The sequence below is a fragment of the Cydia pomonella genome, chromosome 20 (genome assembly GCF_033807575.1).
Source record: "Cydia pomonella isolate Wapato2018A chromosome 20, ilCydPomo1, whole genome shotgun sequence".
NCBI lineage: Eukaryota > Metazoa > Arthropoda > Insecta > Lepidoptera > Tortricidae > Cydia > Cydia pomonella.
This window is the reverse complement of record NC_084722.1, coordinates 5,226,574-5,246,087: the sequence shown is the minus strand read 5'-3', so window position 1 is coordinate 5,246,087 and position 19,514 is coordinate 5,226,574. Positions and strand designations below refer to the sequence as shown.

At 37.5% G+C, this 19,514-nt stretch overlaps 3 protein-coding genes across 14 annotated transcripts in view; 2 read left to right on the top strand and 1 right to left on the bottom strand.

The window, feature by feature from the left end:
• LOC133528995 (peripheral-type benzodiazepine receptor-associated protein 1) overlaps positions 1-6,140 on the top strand; it is a 45,257-nt gene extending 39,117 nt beyond the window's left edge. For all 12 annotated transcript variants that reach the window (XM_061866551.1, XM_061866557.1, XM_061866553.1 and 9 more), the window contains 2 exons: positions 79-152; positions 1,534-6,140. In XM_061866551.1, the coding sequence (XP_061722535.1) occupies positions 79-152; positions 1,534-2,070 (611 nt within the window). In that variant the 3' untranslated portion in view covers positions 2,071-6,140. The remainder of the gene's footprint in view (positions 1-78; positions 153-1,533) is intronic.
• A 139-nt stretch (positions 6,141-6,279) lies between these two features.
• On the top strand, positions 6,280-15,383 carry LOC133528996 (beta-chimaerin). Its single transcript, XM_061866563.1, has 8 exons — positions 6,280-6,767; positions 6,850-7,051; positions 8,620-8,850; positions 9,271-9,494; positions 11,487-11,738; positions 12,020-12,151; positions 12,731-12,836; positions 13,147-15,383. Exons 1-8 carry the CDS (start codon positions 6,734-6,736, stop codon positions 13,313-13,315), a joined length of 1,350 nt encoding a protein of 449 aa, XP_061722547.1. The 5' UTR covers positions 6,280-6,733; the 3' UTR covers positions 13,316-15,383.
• Positions 15,379-19,165, bottom strand: LOC133528997 (N-glycosylase/DNA lyase). The gene is made up of 6 exons (XM_061866564.1): positions 19,049-19,165; positions 18,608-18,970; positions 18,115-18,226; positions 17,539-17,709; positions 16,189-16,380; positions 15,379-15,505 (listed from the first exon to the last, which is right to left on the bottom strand). The coding sequence occupies exons 1-6, from the start codon at positions 19,123-19,125 to the stop codon at positions 15,425-15,427; spliced, it is 996 nt and encodes a 331-aa protein (XP_061722548.1). The 5' UTR covers positions 19,126-19,165; the 3' UTR covers positions 15,379-15,424.
• Positions 19,166-19,514: the final 349 nt, after the last annotated feature.

Sequence of the window (19,514 nt, the reverse complement as noted above, 5' to 3'; positions counted from 1 at the left end):
CGTGCGTGAGGTGTGATCCAAGATTCGAGTGGTTGTCTGTGGTCACTATATATGTTGTGTGTATTGTCTGTTTGCTAGATGCCTGCCCTCTTCCCCCTTCTCAGTTAGACCACAACACTTGCGCCAGTAATCCAGAACAGGTGAATTCTCAGGTAAAAATAATACAGTATATATTCGACCCACAACAATACTGTTTCAAATATACTATGCAACGATTCTAGTCGTTTTAGTTAAACTGTCACTTCATCTCTCTAAATTTATTTTCTCACTTTCTTTTCTTCATTATTTTGTTTATTTGTATATGTTTACCTTGCGATTCATTGTTACGCTCAGTGTATCTTGAGGGCGTTTGGTAGTCTGATAGTCCGACGCCAACGCTCGGCATTGCCGAACATCACTAGCATCATGCCAGACTGGCCATATACAGCGACTAGTACAAACTGACACTGGCGTATACTTCACTCACATCAGATATACCATAGACCATTCACCGTATTGCAATGACAATCTCTCAGAGGCCTGTGAGTGTGTTTTTTCAAGTGCTATGCGATTATTAGGTAATATTAATAATATCAAATGGGAGTGTTTACAGAATTTTCTAAATATCAACGTCTTATTGTAATATGTTGATAGTTTGCCAGCATTTTTATTACTATTAGTAATCGTATAGCGCTTCATAATCTTTGAATGCTTTATGTTGTAAATAAGTAGTTGATTAAAGCATGATGTGGACCTACAATTTCAACTTAATAGTCTCCAAACATTGAATACCGGAAAGTATATTTTTCATCTAATTAATAACATTTCCCTCTAAGCATCTCTCACTGGCTTTATTGAATGGCATGCATGTTAAAATTATTGCACATTTTTTTTTATATACGATATATCTGAGTATTCCTGTACAAATTGTAAGTATTTTTAAAGTGAATATATTATTAAAAGTAGATACTTAATCATTATGCATGAAAACAGGAAAATTACATTCGATTGAAAGAGAGATCGGCTGTTAATGAATTTAATAATCATTACTATTAAATTAATAAACTGAATTGTTAAAGAACTAGTGGCTAGTTTTCACAAAATATTTGCAATGAAACAAATCTTTCCCTTGCGATGAATTTTGTCGACTGATTTTAGTTCTATTCCTCACTTTTATGCAGAACTGCTTTCACCACAAAAACTAAATAGTCGTCGTAACTCTAAATACCTGTGATGTGAATGTTACAACTGACTAAGAGTGAAAGATCGACAAAATGCATTGCTACTATCGAAAATCACGCTTAGATCACACTTGCCGTTATTGCGGGCAATATATTTTTGGTCGTTCCTCAAAGGGCTTATTGATGGTTACGCTTTTCACCAGTGACAAAGTATCCACCAGCCACGCTATTAGTTTTCAATAAAAAAATAATTAAGTAACCACAAGCATCTCATGGATGCTATGTTACGGTGATAACGGATCTTCATGGCTAGAGCACTACACTACGTGTGATCTGTCCTGATATTCGCGATGAGTAATGTGGTGGGATGCAGCAGGCGAGGGCGAGAGGCGCAGCGAGCGCGCCGGCGCCGGCGAGCACGATCGCGCGCACGAGCGCTGGTAACGTCGGCACGCCCGTGCAGTCGCCCGCCGCCGGCGGGCTGGGCGGCGTTGGCGCGCTGGGCTCGCTCGGCAACAGCCCCGCCGCCGCGCCGCCCGCCGCCGCGTCGCCCGCGCGCCGCGCCGGGCCCGCCGTGGTCCCGCAGCCGGCCGTGCAGGCCGCTCCAGACGCCCGCGCAGCAGCAGCCGCCCACCTCCCAGCCCAACCTCATGCAGAAGTTCACCGAGATGACCGCCCCCGGCGGCGACATCCTCAGCAAAGGCAAAGAGCTGATCTTCATGAAGTTCGGGCTGGGCGGCAAATAATGGCGGCGCCCCGGGCTCCGCGGCGCCGAGCCGCCGCGCGCCGCGTGACGGCCGCGGCGGACCGGCCGCGCGCGCCAGCGGGCCCGTGTTTGGTATTATCGCGCCCTGACCGAACGGTGCTACGCGCCGACGAGAGTACTGTAAGAAATGTAAATATTAAATGAATTCAATAAACGCACAGTCTAGTGAATATTCAATATTAGTGCTGTCTCGATAGTTACCTCTCCACGGTCGGGGTGGAGTCATCCGCCTCGAATTAGTCGTGTACGTTTTCTATCTCTCGGACATCTTGCCCGTCTGTTAGATTATATAAATTGTTTACACATTATAGCATTGTAACTGCATATTGTCGTATGTATAGATATGAAATTATAATGAAGTTATTGTCTAGTTGTTACTTTACAGTCCTCGTGGCATAGTTGTTGTGATTTTCTACGTTACGTTTACGATCGCTAGCTGTGAGGTTTCCTTACTTACAAGCAGGAATTAAACCTTTAAATCTCTCTTTTTATAAATATTGTTTGAAATACTTAACTAGTCTGTTTCGGGTAAAATAATAATATACAAAAGTGCAAAGATGTCCTGTTGCAACCGTCCTTCTGACCAAGAACTGTACTTAAAAGACTTTGAGGATGCTCGAGTTTGCTGCAGGCGACATCTAAGAGTCCGTTGACGTGTTTGACCAGATACTGCAAGCAATCCATCGCTTTCCACAGCACAAGTGTGTCCTGTAGGTTCGCCACAGCTCACCAGGCATGTCAACGTACACTGTTCTCACTGGTGACGTCACAATAAAAGCACACGAACTGCTAATATGGTTCGCGAATTTGTTCAGACGGAACCAAATTGAATAGTTTATGGTCCGGGCCTTACCGAGTGAAACTGCCAGAAAATAATTATAAATTGATCATATTCACGTACATCAAAGTGATATCACCATTATTGTAATAATTCCTGCATATTTTTGAAGGTAGTGTAACAACGTTAACAACTTAAACTATCTGAAGTAGGCATTTTGTGCGAGCGTCAGCACGCCCCCACGATATTCTCGAAATAATAATATTCTGTGATAGTAGACGTGATACCATCTTTATCATTCTAATAATAATAATTGTACTACATTAATAATTCTGCGTCATTTATCACTAAGAAATTTCGAAGAGGTCTAACTTCAAATTGTTTTCCTTCGTAACTTATAGCTGTCGAAAAAAGCCTGTTTATTAAGACGAAAATTATAAGAGACAGCTATCTTTACTCCTTGGAAATACTAGGTAATGTTTCAGTTAGACCAAAATGAGGTATTTATACTAAATCATCCTATAAATTGTTTTTAGTTTATGACTACAAGACTTAGTCTATTAGTCTTTTGAGCCCCTTTCAGCGCGCAGGCATGATGTGTGCGCGCGCGTAGCATTATTAAATATTATCCTCTTACGAGATTAGCCTGCTGCGTGCTACGCAGAAGCATTTAGTAGCTAAGCTGCTTTAAAAGGGATAACAATTTATGTACCCCATTTGTGTAGTCGCGATAATGGTTAATACAAATGCAATCGTTTACGACATTCATTATGCACTAACACCGAAAAAAATTCGGAAGCCCTATTAAAGTTACTTAGGGGAAAAAAAAATGAAACAAATTGTGTGTCCATTCTGAATTTCTGACGGAATTGTTACTTAATAATATTACGTTATTTTAAATGATATCCTATTGGTTCTATGGTTTAATTAAGGTTAATTTAGTCAACTATTATAAGAGTACTGACACAAATATTATGTGTTCATTCACGATCATGTTTGATGTAGATCGCTGACATTTTTAACGATTCATTCCCAATTATACCGGCTAGGCACAGATGGACAGTTGCTAAAAATAATGGGAAGAACTCATACTCATTTGTCCCCGCCGTCCACAGATGGGAATAGTTTCATTCCCATTTGTGCGCATGGGGTGGGGACAAATGAGAATAGACCAGAATAAGGTGCGAAATTTAGATTTTCGCGGTAATCTCTCAGTTTTTTGACTTGTGTAATGTTTTAGCGCTTCACATACCTAACTTAAAGCGCGCGGTTGTTATACGCGATAAACGCAGCGTTAAACGCGATGCGTTTGCCGCACATCCATTTTACATTAGATCATCTAATGACACTACATTATGTTACGCGGTAAACGAAGCGACATTGTCATTTTTCCTACATCCGTTGATCGCATGCGTTCAACGCAGCGTTTATCGTTTAAAAAAACAAACGTAGTCCTCATTTTCCTCCTGGATATATTGATTTGACATTGACATTATGAAAAATATTTTTACCGAATTTTATGTATTTTAGTCATAACTATGCCCAACAGTTTGTTTTTTTTTTCGTTTTGTTAATAATAATTCAGCCTATATACGGCCCACTTCTGGGCAGAGGCCTCCTCTCATGCGCGAGAGGGCTCGGGCTATAGTCCCCACGCTAGCCCAATGCGGATTGGGGACTTCGCATACACCTTTGAATTTCTTCGCAGATGTATGTAGGTTTCCTCACGATGTTTTCCTTTGCCGAAAAGCTAGTGGTAAATATCAAATGACATCGATTTCGATTCTATAATTATTGTAAAAGTTAGGAGCGAAAAACAGGTAAGTATCATACAAATTTTCAATGCTCATAATTCTTATTATATTAAAAATATCGAAAAAAATCAAACGGTCGGGCATAGCTATGATTAAAACACATCAAATTGTGTAAAAATATTTTCAATAATATCCAGAGAGTAAAATGGGGACTACTTACGTTTATATGGAAAAGCAGTTTTGGGGGCGGTCGTCCCCTTTCGTCTTAAGGTGCGTGAAGCGCTTTATAGATGCTGAATAATGTCAGTGATCTACTGATTTAGTGAAAATTGTAAATATGTTTTAGTGAAATTAATGTTTTCATTCGCTTAAGACACTAAGCGTACAAAATAAGTGTTACGCGACAGCTGTGTTTGTCTTTGCGGGCAGATTTTGTGTTATTATGAAATTCATTATTGAATTGATGTTGGATCGTTGGATTTGAATGTGTTAATAAATGAAACCTTGCCTAATTAGAAATGGAAGGTTAGCTCGTCCCTCATTTGACAAACCTGTGTCCATGAAAGTTTAGCCAAGATGCCTGTTAATAGGTATTTATTTATATCCCGCATCATCATATTTTGTGCTAAGAAAAGAAGACTTTAAATAACGGTATCTTAGATCGTTAACTAAAATTGTTTATTATGCGTTGGCAATTAAACTTAAACTCTAACTGTTGTACATTGTAAAATGGTTAACGATTGAAGTGTCTGTTACAAGCGAAAAAAAGTTTGGCATAACAATTTGTCACTGCTAAGGAGAGAAAGTCAATACCTAACGTATTCACATAACAATATATCAAACTGGTATCAAGGACTATTTTCACAATTACACTAGGTCAACTGTTACATTTGAAAATCGACACCCCAGTGCTAAAAACATGGTGCATATACTTCGTGTTAATACGACCACACGCGGTCTTATAATGTCTATTCCCTTTCCTGTTAGTTTGCCGTTGCCAAACTTTTTTTTAATTGAACGGGTGCTTAGGTCGGATGGTTATAATGGCTCACAGGTGGTGACTGGCCGCCAGGAGCGCGCTTCGAGTAGGCTATTTCAAGATTGCTCACTTCGTACAAGGGATTCATATTAAGTCCTTTAAATAATCGCTTCGGTATACCCAGTTTAAACCTTTTAACATATAAATCCAGAATTAGCTTGCGATTCCTAATAATAACCATTCGTATGTAAAATGTATTGCAACTGATTAGTCCACGTGAATGTATAACTATGTATGTATAATTCGGTTGTTGTACATAATGCGCGCCTGCGAATGTTTTAGCTAAGCACTACGCTACATATCTATATAATGTATGTATAACCTGTACTATTTGAACATTTTCTATCATTAATAAATATCTAGCGTTATTTCTAACACCGTTCAAAGTTGTTCACTTGTTTATACATTGTTATAAATCTGTATCCATATCTTTTATCACGACTTGTACCGTGTATGGTTATTTATACGAAATAATATAAATTATGTATATTAATCGTGCATTCATGTGTGCATAATTTAAAATAAAGAGTTGTATATTATATTTAATGATGAACTATGGCAAACACTATAATGGATAAATCTTTAACAATGTACCAATGAAATATGCTGAGACAAAATAAATAATACAAATGCCGCTTCTTTATTTATTGTATTTCTAAATACACTGCATACCTACATACCATCCACCATCATAACATTCCTTACAAATCCCATATACAACGTCACATGCAAAGTAAGCTTAGACTAGATCATAAAATTAATATCAAATTACTTGTAAATATTAACTTTTATAATTAAATTAAATTAATTTAATATTTAATTTTCAGACTAGAGAAAACTTTGTTTCCTATTACTTTTTCAAAATGGCGGGGATACCCAGAAGAAATGTTGCTACACTAAAAATATTATTCCATACAGTATTTACACCTTGTACGTGGTGTTAGGCCGCCTGTTATGGTTAATGATGAGTTAATGCATTTTTTAGGGTTCCGTAGCCAAATGGCAAAAAACGGAACCCTTATAGATTCGTCATGTCCGTCTGTCTGTCCGATTATGTCACAGCCACTTTTTTTTTATTATAGCTGTCTTTGTAAACAGAATGTCAAAACTGTCAAAAGTAGTTGTTTACGTTTTCTATTTTACTCGTTTCCTCGATAAATTTCCGTTTTACCTTGAGATATTAAAAGGAATAAAGGTGAAACAAATCTTAAATAAGAATAATAATACGTATTCGTTATGGAAAATCTCAGAAACATTTGGAAACCCGAACGTAAGTGTATAGTGATCGTATCGATTGTGAAAGGTGCTGAATAACTTTGTAATTACTCATAAGGTAAATATTAATTTTGCAGTATATCGCATTCAATTAGAAGCCCCGAAGCCGCACCGTATAATTTGCGAGAACTGCCCAGATAAACCCGAGTTTTACGGCAAGGAATACCATGGCATTATGGGTCACAAAGAAGCAACTTTACGATTAAAAAATGAACCGAATGGTGCATATCTTATTAGAAAAGGAAATGATTTTAATGACTTTTACACCTTAACATGGAGGTAAGTTGCTTTTCAGTACCCAACCTAAAATAAATTATATATTACAAATACTGTTTGATTATCTTTTAGGCACAAATCCATGTAATTTTTATTTATAATTAAAATCATTTATAATATAAAAATTAAATTATTTGAATAAATAAGTTGTTGACAAAGTCTTATAAAGCTAGAAATATTGAAATGCAAATCTATTTAAATATTAACCTTTAATCAAGTATACTTAAAAACTTACTTTGAAAAAATGTAGGCATGTTATTTTTTACGTAAATTCAAAGTTCTTAATTTAAAAATAAGAATATCATATAGAATATATCAACAAGAGTATCATGTAGAATAAGGAAAAAAGTAAAACCTTACTGGCAACAATGTTATCTGTTAGTAGTGAATGAACATGGTGAGTAGAAGCTTGACACTGCATTTTATCCAGGTATTTGTTTATTTTATTCGATTTTATTACGCGAAATTTTACTGTACATCATATTATTATATTTAATCATAGTGTAACATATACTTTACATAGCATACCTATTAATCCGTTCGTATACCTAAGCAAGCAGCCACAACTGTTAAGTATTTTTGACAAAATAATACATACAGTGTATTAGAAATTAAACAACCTGTTAAGTATTTTTAACAAATCTTTATGCTGTGAGATTTTACCACACTTCCGTCCGTCCGTCAGTCTGTCACCAGGCTGTATCTCATAAACCGATGGGCTGAATGAACGCAACACGCGATCGACAGCCCGCCTGCTTCCGGCCGGGCGTCCCTACACTACATCATCTCATAAACCGTGATAATTAGCCAGTTGAAATTTCTACAAATTATGTATTTCTGTTGCCGCTATAACAACACATACTAAAAACAGAATAAAATAAATATTTAAAGGGGGCACCCATACAACAAACATATTTTTTATAAATAATGGTACGGAACACTTTGTGCGCGAGTCCAACTCGCACTTGCCCAGTTTTTTTCTTGGTCCTGTCCATTCTGTTACCCTTAAGGTCCACCTTCCGTCCAAATATAATACAAATGGCCAGCCCATTTCCACTTTAGATGTAGCTTGCAACAATTTTTTTTTTTTGCTTTTTAGGTTTTAAGTTCCAAACGCATATTAGCTCTAGCTCTAGGCATATTAGCTCTACGTCTATTCCAAATACGAGTAAGGAGTCTGACGACTTTTGTAACAAATAAAATATTAGTGGTGATCCAGAGTTCTTTTTGGTCTTTTGGTTAGATTATATGCTAAAAAAATATTTTACTTGTCTTTGTTTTGATACTCTTTTTTGGAATTTGTTAAGTAGTATATTTAACACTTAACCAGGTACTAAAATGTCGAGCGTCCGTCTTTGTTAAAAATACTGTACACTCGATTTTCAGGAAATCTTACAGTAAAATATTTTTTTAACATTTTTTAATACATATTTAAACGTATAAATAAATGTGCACATAAAAATTCAAACCAAGCTTTTTCTTTTCTGCCAAATTAAGGGTTAATTAATATTGCATTTATTACTAAACTGAATGTGAAAGTATTTATAATATGTAATGTGCTTATTTTGCAGGTTCGATGACAAAATCCATCATTACAAGCTATATTACGATGGCACCCACTACCTCAAAGACAAGCGGTATGACTGCATCTATGACCTGGTGGCGGATGGGCTCATCACAACGCACATGGAGCTTAAAGCGCGACACATCCTAGAGATGATCAACTCACGAACTAGCTATACAGAGAGTCCTTATGTCACATTGAACAGACGGAAATTAAACACTTTGCAAAGAAAGCAGCAGTAAGTTTAATAACATGCTTTACAAACTCTGATGCGGTAGATTCATCTTTTATTGAGTTTTATATACTAAGGCAGAAACTTATATAATTCTTGTGCTACTAAACATCATGTCAATATGTCAATTATGATTTTTTTCCAAAACCATATGTAAAAATTTAATTTTTAGAACCAAATTACACTTCCGGAAAGGTTTACTTACACAGAAGCTGAAGAAATAATAGACTATTAATTAAGCGGGTCCACACAGAGCGCTCGCGCCTCGGGCGAGGAAAACGCGCGCGCCGCCTAGGTCGAGGCATGTCTACACCGGCCGGTTTGTGCGTGAGGAAATTGCCTCGCGCATGTGCTCGCTCTGTCTCGCCTAATGAAAGAAATAAAATAAATACTTATTTAATGTTTGTAATATTAATTATATTTCAGAGTGAGCAGACAACTCCCAATAACAACTACAGACAATACAAGCACCTTAGAACTAGACAAGAAGCCTGTGTTAGACCTCACACCCTCACTTGAAGACAATCCTCTGCTTAATAAATACTCTAAAAGCCATACCTTTAAGGTTCACACATTCAAGGGCCTGAATTGGTGCGAGCTGTGTGCTAATTTCCTATGGGGATTCACTGCACAAGGTGTTAAATGTGAAGGTAAGATCTCTCTCTCTCTGTGATTGAATTTTTACTTTCACGAGTATGCTAGAATTCTTTGACCTCATGTTGCTAGAGGTAAGTGCCCTAAATTAAATTAAATTAAAATTCGTTAATTTCGAGTAACATAATGACTCATACATATTAATTTGGAACAGTAGACTTAAACACTATAATACACACGCATTAATGAAATAAAATAACCATTTTTTACCGCATCAGTGATTAACAGACAGTTTTTACCTATATCTCAATGTGTCAACGACTGTACTGCTGGGCTCATGGAGACCTCAGCAAAATGTCATGTACCGGCAAAACTTGTCCGCGAGCATTGCCAGGACGCATTGGAGCTGGCGCGCACGCGTCGCACCAGGGATGCGGCTCGCAAGCGCATGGTAGCTTTAAAACACGCCACCTGCGCCTCCGCAAACATCCCTGATGCGCTGCAGTATCGCGGCAGCCCCGTCAGTGCCCTGAACGCATTATTGTATTGTACTTGTAAGGGGAGCTAATAGTTGTTATTGTTTTATTTCATTCCATTTTAAAACAAATCAAATTCTTTCATACGGAATACTATGCGAAACTCTGCGTAGGGGGCGCCATTAGCACAATCCATCACAATCGGAGGGTCTACAGCGAAACAAGAAAATCGAAATTTTGTTATCTAACCTCTCCTTTCCCTTAAAATTACTTTTGGTGCTATAAAGAATATTTACTTACTTACTTACTTACTCTCTATCACTCTTGCATATTGGAGCCATGAAGAGGCAGATAACTAAATTACGATCTTCGCGATTCCCGGTAGGTAGGTAAACAAACCGCCTTGATGCATCAATGATCAATGTCATACCTATTTTATTATCTGTGAAAACTTGTCAAAAACAGTTTAAGGCACAGTAATATAAGTTACTCTATGGTTTACAATAGGTGCTAGTGCTGCACTCAGGTAGCAGAACATTGCAGTAATAATCCATTTTGGACTGCCAGTTTTTCTTGTATGGTGGGCCGCTAAAGGATCTAAAAATAAGAAATTTTATCTTAAACAACTAAACTACAATTCTTCTTCCTCGTTTCCTCGTGACTGAGGGTCGCAACCACATGAGGTCGTTGTTTTGTGCACCAAGGCTCTCCATTCTGCACAATTTTCCGCCGTCCTAATAATAGGCGCCTGTGTAGATTCTTGGCTGGCATTCTTTACAATATCTACCCAGGGGTATCCCCATCCTTCATCCAACATGCCCGAAATCCGCTTCTCCATATTATCTGGCTCCCGTCTGATTACGTGTCGAAAGGATCCGCAAGAAGGCAAACGATTGATAAGTGGCACTGGACTTTCATCAGGGTAAAAGTTTGCATATATGTATGTCCAATTTTTAAATAGAACAGCACCGAAGGCTGCGTTTCCACCAGATGTGCGAGAATTCGTAGCGAGTGATTGGTATGAACGAATAGAATCAATTAACTTACCCCAAAGTGAATTTGAAATAGAGGTGGATTGTGAAAGAAAACTTTGTAGCCGCGTAAATTTACTGCCATCTTTCGACACATGATTATAACTTTTAAAACGCTACTTGAATTTGATCATTATTTTTTCACTGATATGTGTAAATTTGTTACATATCAAAAAGTGGTGCCATCTTACCGGGCATGAACCAAAGGTATAAGGCATAACGAATATATACGAAATAAATTTACTGTGGCTACAAAGTTTACTTTGCAAATTCACCTCTATTACAAATTCTCATGGCTTATCCTCGCTTAGCGCAGCTCTAGTCGGCAATCTATTGATTCTTAACAAGCTACGCTATCTCTGGTAAAAACGCAGCCTAAGGGCCTATACAGGCGGTCTGCAACTCGACCGCAACTTGTATGAGAACTGCACGCCGACGTTGCAGTCGGCGTGCAGTTTCCACACAAATTGCAGTCGGGATGCAGTCCGTCTGTACCGACCCTAATAGCGACAACAGGTTCTAACCATTATAAAAATTCCAGATTGCGGCTTCATAGCCCATTCAAAATGCTCGGAACGCGTGCCAAACCACTGCGTACCCGACTTGAAGAAGATCCGTGGCGTATTCGGCATAGATCTGACAACGTTGCTGAACGCGCACTCTAGCACGTTGCCGTTCGTCGTGCGCAAGTGTGTGAGCGAGATAGAAGCCAGGGGCATGGATTCTGAGGGCATATACCGGGTGTCTGGGTTCGCTGACGAGATTGAAGCGTTGAAGATGGCTTTTGACAAAGGTGAGTGATTGATCTAGTGGAATTCAGGGACCAGGTCTAATGAGGTCAGTGGAATTTTTACAAGTGGCAAGTAAATATGACAACAATTGAAAGGGACAACCGGATCCTGACCTAAGCTTGAGATCTGCTCGGTCTGACTGTTTGTGTGTGTATGTCAATGTTTAATACGTCAACCTGAGCTCCCAATTTATGCAGGAACAATTTTTTTTACAAATACAGCTGCCATTTGGAATGCTGGGGGCATACGAAAAGCCTTTTTTTATTATATCTCATGTTTTCAGACGGTGAAGCAGCCGACCTGAGCCCGTTCAGCAACATAAACGTAGTCGCCGGCACCCTGAAGTTGTACTTACGATTGTTACCCGTGCCTCTAATCACCTACGACGTGCACCCCAAGTTCGTGCAAGCTACGCGTAAGTACACCGTGTATTACTTGGATTAGTCACCATCACCACCCTTGTACGGAGCAGTCTATCTAAACCATTCATGCTAAAACCGCATCGGCACTTAGCATCACATGAGACTGGTCAAATGCTTTCCATTATCCAATAAAAAACCAGTTTAAGTGCATCTCAAGATGCCACTCTGGTCTGCCTAAGTCCACCCTGTATACCGTTAGCCGGCATCCTGGTCCAAGTATCGACGAATTTTAATGTAGTAATCTTGTTTGAAGATGAATATTAAGCGGAAAACGTTCATTGCCCGTAAAGCTAGAATCTCCACTACAACCAGTCATGAGCTGCCTTCATCCAACAGTTCTCCGCGAACCAGACTGTTGGTCCAATTTGTTGGAAGCTATGTCTGTATTCCGGTTTCTGATCTCTAAAGAACCTTTCTGCTCCAGCAGCCATTGGCAGGCAACATGCCTTCTGCCACTTATGCGTACCAAATCTGAGCTGTCGACAACCTAGGATGTCTCGCGGAATTTTGTCATTTCTAAATTGATTCAATTTATTTTAAATTTTTGCTAATATAGTTATTTATATTTCCAGAAATGAAGACCCCGTCAGACCAAGTGGGCATGCTGCGAGAATGTTTGGAACTTTTACCTAAAGCTCACTACAACTGTCTGCAATATGTGGTGCAACATTTATACAGGTAATCTCTTACTTGCATTTTAATATATTTCATCATAGCATTCTGATAAGCTTTGATAGCTGAGTTGGTACTTAATAGAGCAGATGTCATGGCGGATGATTTATCCTGCTGAGACCCAGGATCAGGTGTTTTGTTATTGACTTTGGAACCGTAAGTTACTCAATAAAAATCCAGAATACATTGTGGTATAAGTATAAAAAAATTGTACTCGGAGGAGTTACAATCATGACAATGAGAGACTACTTAAAATAAACTTTTTTTTAATTAATGTTAAATAAAAAATGTTAACATCATGTGTTAATTTCGGCAGGGTATCCCAAATGTCAGAGGTGAATAAGATGGGGTCGCACAATCTGAGCACTGTACTAGCACCCACACTCGTAGCCACGCCCCCTGCCGTCACCGACCTGTCGTTCGAGATCCGCGCGCTACAAGCCCTCATCGACTACTGCCCTGCAATATATTATCAAAACAAGTGAATAATGAAACGATTCGTCAAACGATAATATTTAGACCATTCGACGCGACTTCCGTCCGTCAGATCCGGCTCGAAGGACTATATCAAAGATGGAGTCGCATTATTTGAGAAATATGTTAGCACCCATCACAGCAAGGGAATTTTATAACGATTTTACAGACACGAACATATCTAAACCATTCGAGGTGACTTTACCTTCAAATCGGGCTCGAAAGACCATACGAGCTTATCTAACAAAATGGGGTCACTGACCTTCTCTGAGATTTCTACAGGCTCTCATCGACTACTGCCTTGTCATCTATTAGCAAAACAAGTGAATACTGTAACCATTCGACACACAATCATAAAGCATTCGATGCTACTCTCAAATAGAGATAGAATACCATATATAACGAAATGAGGTCACTGACCTGTCGGAGAACTGGGCTCCCTCGACCATTTGCCCTTCTATATATTACCAAATCAAGTAAATGAAGTGAGAGTACTGGTTTGACAGGCACAAGCACATTAAATACATTTGATACCTTCTGATCTAGCTCGAAGGACCATATTGAACAAAATGAGATCACTTCACTGGCCTTTCCTTCGAATTCCGCGCGGATTCATATATGATGATTGGTAGAAAAGTCAATTTGTATATCATATATTTAATAATTACTGTTTGATTTAAGTATGTATGATTATGTTTTTATGTTATATATTTATTATACTTAGTTAATTAAGAAATAAGGTAATATATATTATATAACTAAATACGTCTAAAGATTATTACAACCAAAGGAAATTAAGGACGAAATACATGTGCAATTCATGTTGTTAAAAATCTCATAGAAATTAAGGTATATTATTTCCTGTTTAAAATTGTGATATTACACTATTGGTCTTTCAAAAAGATATTCGTTTATGACCATTCCAGGTTGTGTTATAAGTTTAGGTTATACTTATTACTTAGACACAGACTTACATATAAGAGTAACAATTAATATAGTGTTTATTTAGTCACCTGCAATAATTTATGGGGTGAATATATAGATCATACTGAGCAACTTTTACTATGGTACCAACCACGAAATCGCGAAAACAAATTCATACATTTTGGCTGTCTGACCTTGACATTTTCTATGGGAAAGTTAAAATTTTATCGCGATTTCGAGGTAGGTCCCATAGTAAAAGTTGTTCAGTATGACCTATATATTCAGCTCGTAAATTATTGCAGGTGACTAAATAAACATCCTGTATAACAATCCTGACAAACGATTTGATAAAGACAAATGTATCTGCTTGCAAATTAGTAGTTTATCAAAGAAGCGAATTATTCATAAACGCATTAAAAGCCTGAATTAGCTATGAATCGTTTGTCTTTATCTGTCATTTTGACTTATGTATTTGTAAGAAAGGGATAAAACATAATTTAACTAATTCAGGCTCGTAAAGTTTTTATGAATAATGGGGTTAATCGTCCTTTTGGACAACAAACAAAACAATTGCTATACTATTTTAATTTAACACAAACTCTTGAGAATAGACACCTCAAAGGTTTACTTAAATATGTAGTTATGTACTACAGATATACTATCAAAAACCTCTCGCCAATGAAGCGCTACAGTGAGCTGCGAAATCGCATGGATAAATTATGAATTCATTCATAAGTTACCATGCACTTTTATGGCTGGTGGTACATTTGGTACATAGTTTTAAAATCCATTTTATCTTGGATCTCACGATGCTTTTATCACAATAGTAAATTGAAAATGCATTTAATTATTTTGCGAATGTGTCACTAAGCCTTATACAACAAAGTCTCCCATTGCGTCCGTCTGTCTGTGTGTTCGCGATAAACTCAAACACTACTGAACGGATTTTCATGCGGTTTTTACCTATCAATAGTGATTCTGGAGGAAAGTTTAGATGTTAATTTGTTAAGGTTTTGTGTAACACATGCCAGGGCGAATCGCTAGTATATATATGTATACACCAATATATTTAAGTTTAACGTTTTTTATACTTTTTTATATTTATGTAATAACAATACGGATGAACTGAAGTATTAAATAAAAGTATTAATCATCTTACAACACTTTTATTTGTTAATATTATTAATTATCACAGATCATTTTTTCCTTTTTTTCGGTTTAACACACTCATCGTCGCCATTTTGTTGAAACTTCTTTAGATCGGCACAAAACAGTACCTGCAATAAAAACAGATCTACACATAAGTTGTCCTCAACAAACCTTTACAAAACAAATAAAAAGAAATATATTTAATACCAAAATTATGGTTCTTTACTACTACAAAACAGGCAGATTCTACGCACGACTTCATCAACATGTGTCACGGAATACCACAAGTAGGGAGTATTTAAAGTACTACATAATACAGAATTTTAAAAGGTTTACCTTGTTTATAGTTTAAAACATATCAGAGACAGAACATGCCATGCACATCACAGAGTGCCATGTGATCCAACTCGAAGGACCAAAAGTAGCATCTATTCGCTATTGGTTATATATTAAATTTGTTTTATTAGTTACTCATGTATTATTTAGTTGAATAGCATATTGACATAAAAAACAGGGGTAGTCGTAAACAACGTACACTCAGTTAACCCATTATAGACAGGGTTTTTTGACAGCCACCGCCGCCAGGTTTGACATAACATTAACGCTCGAGTAAGCTAATAAATTAGGGCACTTCTGAAAACGGCTTTTACATTCATTATTTTATTAGTAGCATAAAAACCTTTTTTTTTTTTAAATATATGTAGCTACTGCATAAAATGTAAACTCAAACCCTAAGGAGACAGAAATGGGGTTGAAACTTAGACTTTTATACAGACAAAGTAGCTAGTACTAGACAAAAGGTAAAACTCACGGTATGCGCCCAGCCGGCCAAGTCTCCGTACAGCTTCCGGAAGTGATCGCCGATCTCCGCGTACATCTTGTCGGTGACGGACTTCCGGCCGCGCAGGTGGGGGAGGTAGTGCGTCGCGATCTGGTACACGTGCGTGTCCACTGGCAGGGCTTCGAGGTGGTGGAGGGACATTAGGCAGATGCAGTCGGCCACCTAAAAGAATGAAAAATAAATGCGCTTTGAGATTCCTCTATTACGCCAACGACCTCGCGCGATTGAGCAGAACTTATACCCCTCACCGCAACACCCGCTGCAAAAGATCGAATGCGCAGAATTATGCGTTAGAAATAGAATTTCGCTTGCTCGCGCGCGCAACGCAGCTCAGGTCCGCCTAGCATCACGACTTGCCCCACACTGACTATACGGACGAGAGTGGGGTAATGGTAGGAACTTAAGCAGGATTAAGGATTTTTTTAGGAATTGAAGCACAGTTTTATGAATTTGCAAAAAGTAAGAAAACCAAATCATTTTACAGTGTTTTGTGAGAAAGATTGTTAAGTTTCCTATATTTTCGATAAAAGTTGCAGTAGTAATAAGGATATAACTGAAAGAAATAGGAGTGACTTCAAGATTTTTTTTCTTCACTTATTTAAATAGAGTTTCAGACAAACCATTTCATTTCTCATATCTTGTAGATGGTTCTATATTTTTTTCTGCTCAGAAAATATTTAATATAAAAAAAAGGTTCAGAGTAACTCAGTTTTACGGTATTTCGCGGAAGGAAACGATTGGTTTAAGAAGCTTCATACAGTTAGTAGGGCTTGAGAAAGCAAAATAAACTTTTAACAATTCAAATTTATGTTATTGACCGAGCGTGAGCGATGGTCTCCTTTTCAACTTGGGTCAAATGCTTTCGTAGGTGACTGTTCCCTCTACAGGAGAAATGAGAAATGCGTCTCAAATCGAGATTCTCGTGAAATTTTGTGAGCAGGTTAGATAATTTTATGGATTTTTTGTGTAAAAATTTTGACTATGGAGGGCAAAAACTTCAAAATAAAAATACAATTTAGGCCCGACAAGCAGGAAATCGGACGAATAGACAACATTCAATAAAGGTAAGGTAAAAGTAGTTTAAAAGGCTTGAAAAAGCAGTTAAACTTTTTTGACAAATCCACATACCATATAGTTAATGCAGATTGTATCTAAAATTAATTAATTTGTTAATCAAATGGCAGTTTTCTGTTCATACATACATACACGCAATATTTACATATGAACTTTGTTCTTGTATATTGCGCCAGTTGAGCCACCCTCTCAATAAATCATAAATCCCTGGTTTTAATGACATCACCTTAAAGGTAATATAGGTACCTTAGGTCCAATTCCATGTAGCTTCATGAGCTCGCCCTTGGCATCCTTGTACTTCATCTCCTGGAGGGTCTTGAACCATTCCTCTCCCCCCCACTCCACAATTTGTGCTGCTGACTTTTGGATAAATTTGGCTCTGTAGCCAAACCCAAGCTCCCGTAGCTGAGATTCCACCTTTAATGAAAAGGTGAATAATAATTAAGAAGTTATGAAGTATTAAAAGTTAAAGTGAGATGGGGTGAGATGAACACAACACAGAAGAACACTTTTTGGAATTGTCATGGTGTTTGACTTGCCCTAAGCAAAATAAACCTTGATACTCCATCTCACCTTATTTGCATCACTACATATTTCTATATACAGCAGAGCCTTGCTGATTGACCCCCAATAATATTTTTACTGTTAATATCACAATTATGACACTGCCTATGCTATGAAAACTAAAACAAAGTGCACTTACCTGGGTCCCTACACTACCCTGTCATGGTGTTACCCGTGCCCAATTAATGGAGAATATACTATCTTAAAGACTATGCGTCTCTGAGGGCGAACAGTTGATCAATTATACAGGTGGCATACCTTCGGCTCACATAGCTTTTCAACTTCAGGAAAAGCATGGTATGTGGTGCCTTCATAGGTGCAGATTTCTTCTCCATAGTTAGAGCATAACTTTTCTACCATGCTTGATATCCTGAAATAATGGACACACCCATTGGTTAAACACATCTAGTATGTGAAAACTTATCTTCCTACATAAAAATGTCTATAGCAAAAATAAACAAATTACAAAATATAAGTACTATTGACCATTTATCTCAGACTTTAATTTTAATATTACATTGAAAAATATATTTTTAAATAGCAAAATTCTTAACGTACCTACCTAGTATCTGAAAGAGGCCAAAGAGTTTGTAATAATGCCAATAAATATTATCTGCTCCAGTTTGTTTGGTAATTGTGAACCGCATCACCAAAATTAAAGCACCTTAAGATATAAATAGTACCTTAAATTGCTTTACTAATTCATAGAACTAACAATAAAAAAAAATACCACATGTGCAATTGTGTATACCTTGATATGTGGTTATTTTGGCTGCAAATAAATGAAAATAGGTTCTCCACAGGCTCCTGCGCCAGCATCCTGATGCCGTAGAACTGCTGCCCGGCCGTTTTAAACAACTCGTCACTTTCTGACCACATCTTGTAATAATTACCCAAATCCACTTCCAAGCGAAAATATTTCTCAAGCAAACTCGTAAAAAACCCGTTTTTATTTACTTCTGCTTTATTATTAACTTTTGTTTTATTTTTAGTAGGTTTATTCAGCAAGGAACCTAAGACTTGGTAATGTAAGCAATCATCTTTTTGACGCAATTTCCACACTGTTTTCGAGAAAATCCCGATCCATTCATCGTTTTCTTGATTATATGTCCATCTACAACAAGATAATTTAGTAAAAAAAACAGTATTTCACAAAGATATATGTACTACATTTAAACTGACATCCTTTTACCTGAAGCTTTGTCCTCCATTAAGGGTTCCGATTAATTGAACCTCTCGATGTTTACATTTAATTTTGTTCCAAGACATTTTATTTAATAATAAAATTATTACTTAGTAAATTCAGGTATTGCAATTAAAAACAATTATAGCCCTAAAACCGCGCGTAAATAAGTTCATTTTATGTTAAATGTCACTGTCACCAGTATTTGTCAAACTTACGGCTGACATTCAAATTATTTTAGGCTAGCAATACTTGATTAAAAGGCCCTAACACATGTTGCCACTATAGCGTTTTTGTATGGTTATTCTCTCAAACAAAGTAGTGTTGTTTTCCTGCCGATGAGTAAGGTTGCCAGAGCTCAACGAGGGGTGGGGGGGAGGGGTTTAAGGGTCGGCAACGCGCCTGTAACTCGTCAGTAGAAAAGGCGGCAAATTTAAAAAATGTAGACGCGAAAGGGGGTTTTTCAATTTCAGTT

Bases quoted from the DNA above. Each gene is read 5' to 3' on its own strand.
- LOC133528996 (XM_061866563.1), top strand. From the start codon at position 6,734: ATGGAAAATCTCAGAAACATTTGGAAACCCGAAC. The intron at 8,851-9,270 runs GTAAGTTTAATA...ATTATATTTCAG, and splicing joins ACTTTGCAAAGAAAGCAGCA to AGTGAGCAGACAACTCCCAA. The intron at 9,495-11,486 runs GTAAGATCTCTC...TAAAAATTCCAG, and splicing joins ACAAGGTGTTAAATGTGAAG to ATTGCGGCTTCATAGCCCAT.
- LOC133528997 (XM_061866564.1), bottom strand. From the start codon at position 19,125: ATGTCTTGGAACAAAATTAAATGTAAACATCGAGAGGTTCAATTAATC. The intron at 18,971-19,048 runs GTAAAAGGATGT...ATCTTGTTGTAG, and splicing joins AATGGAGGACAAAGCTTCAG to ATGGACATATAATCAAGAAA. The intron at 17,710-18,114 runs GTATGCCACCTG...TTTTCATTAAAG, and splicing joins AAAAGCTATGTGAGCCGAAG to GTGGAATCTCAGCTACGGGA.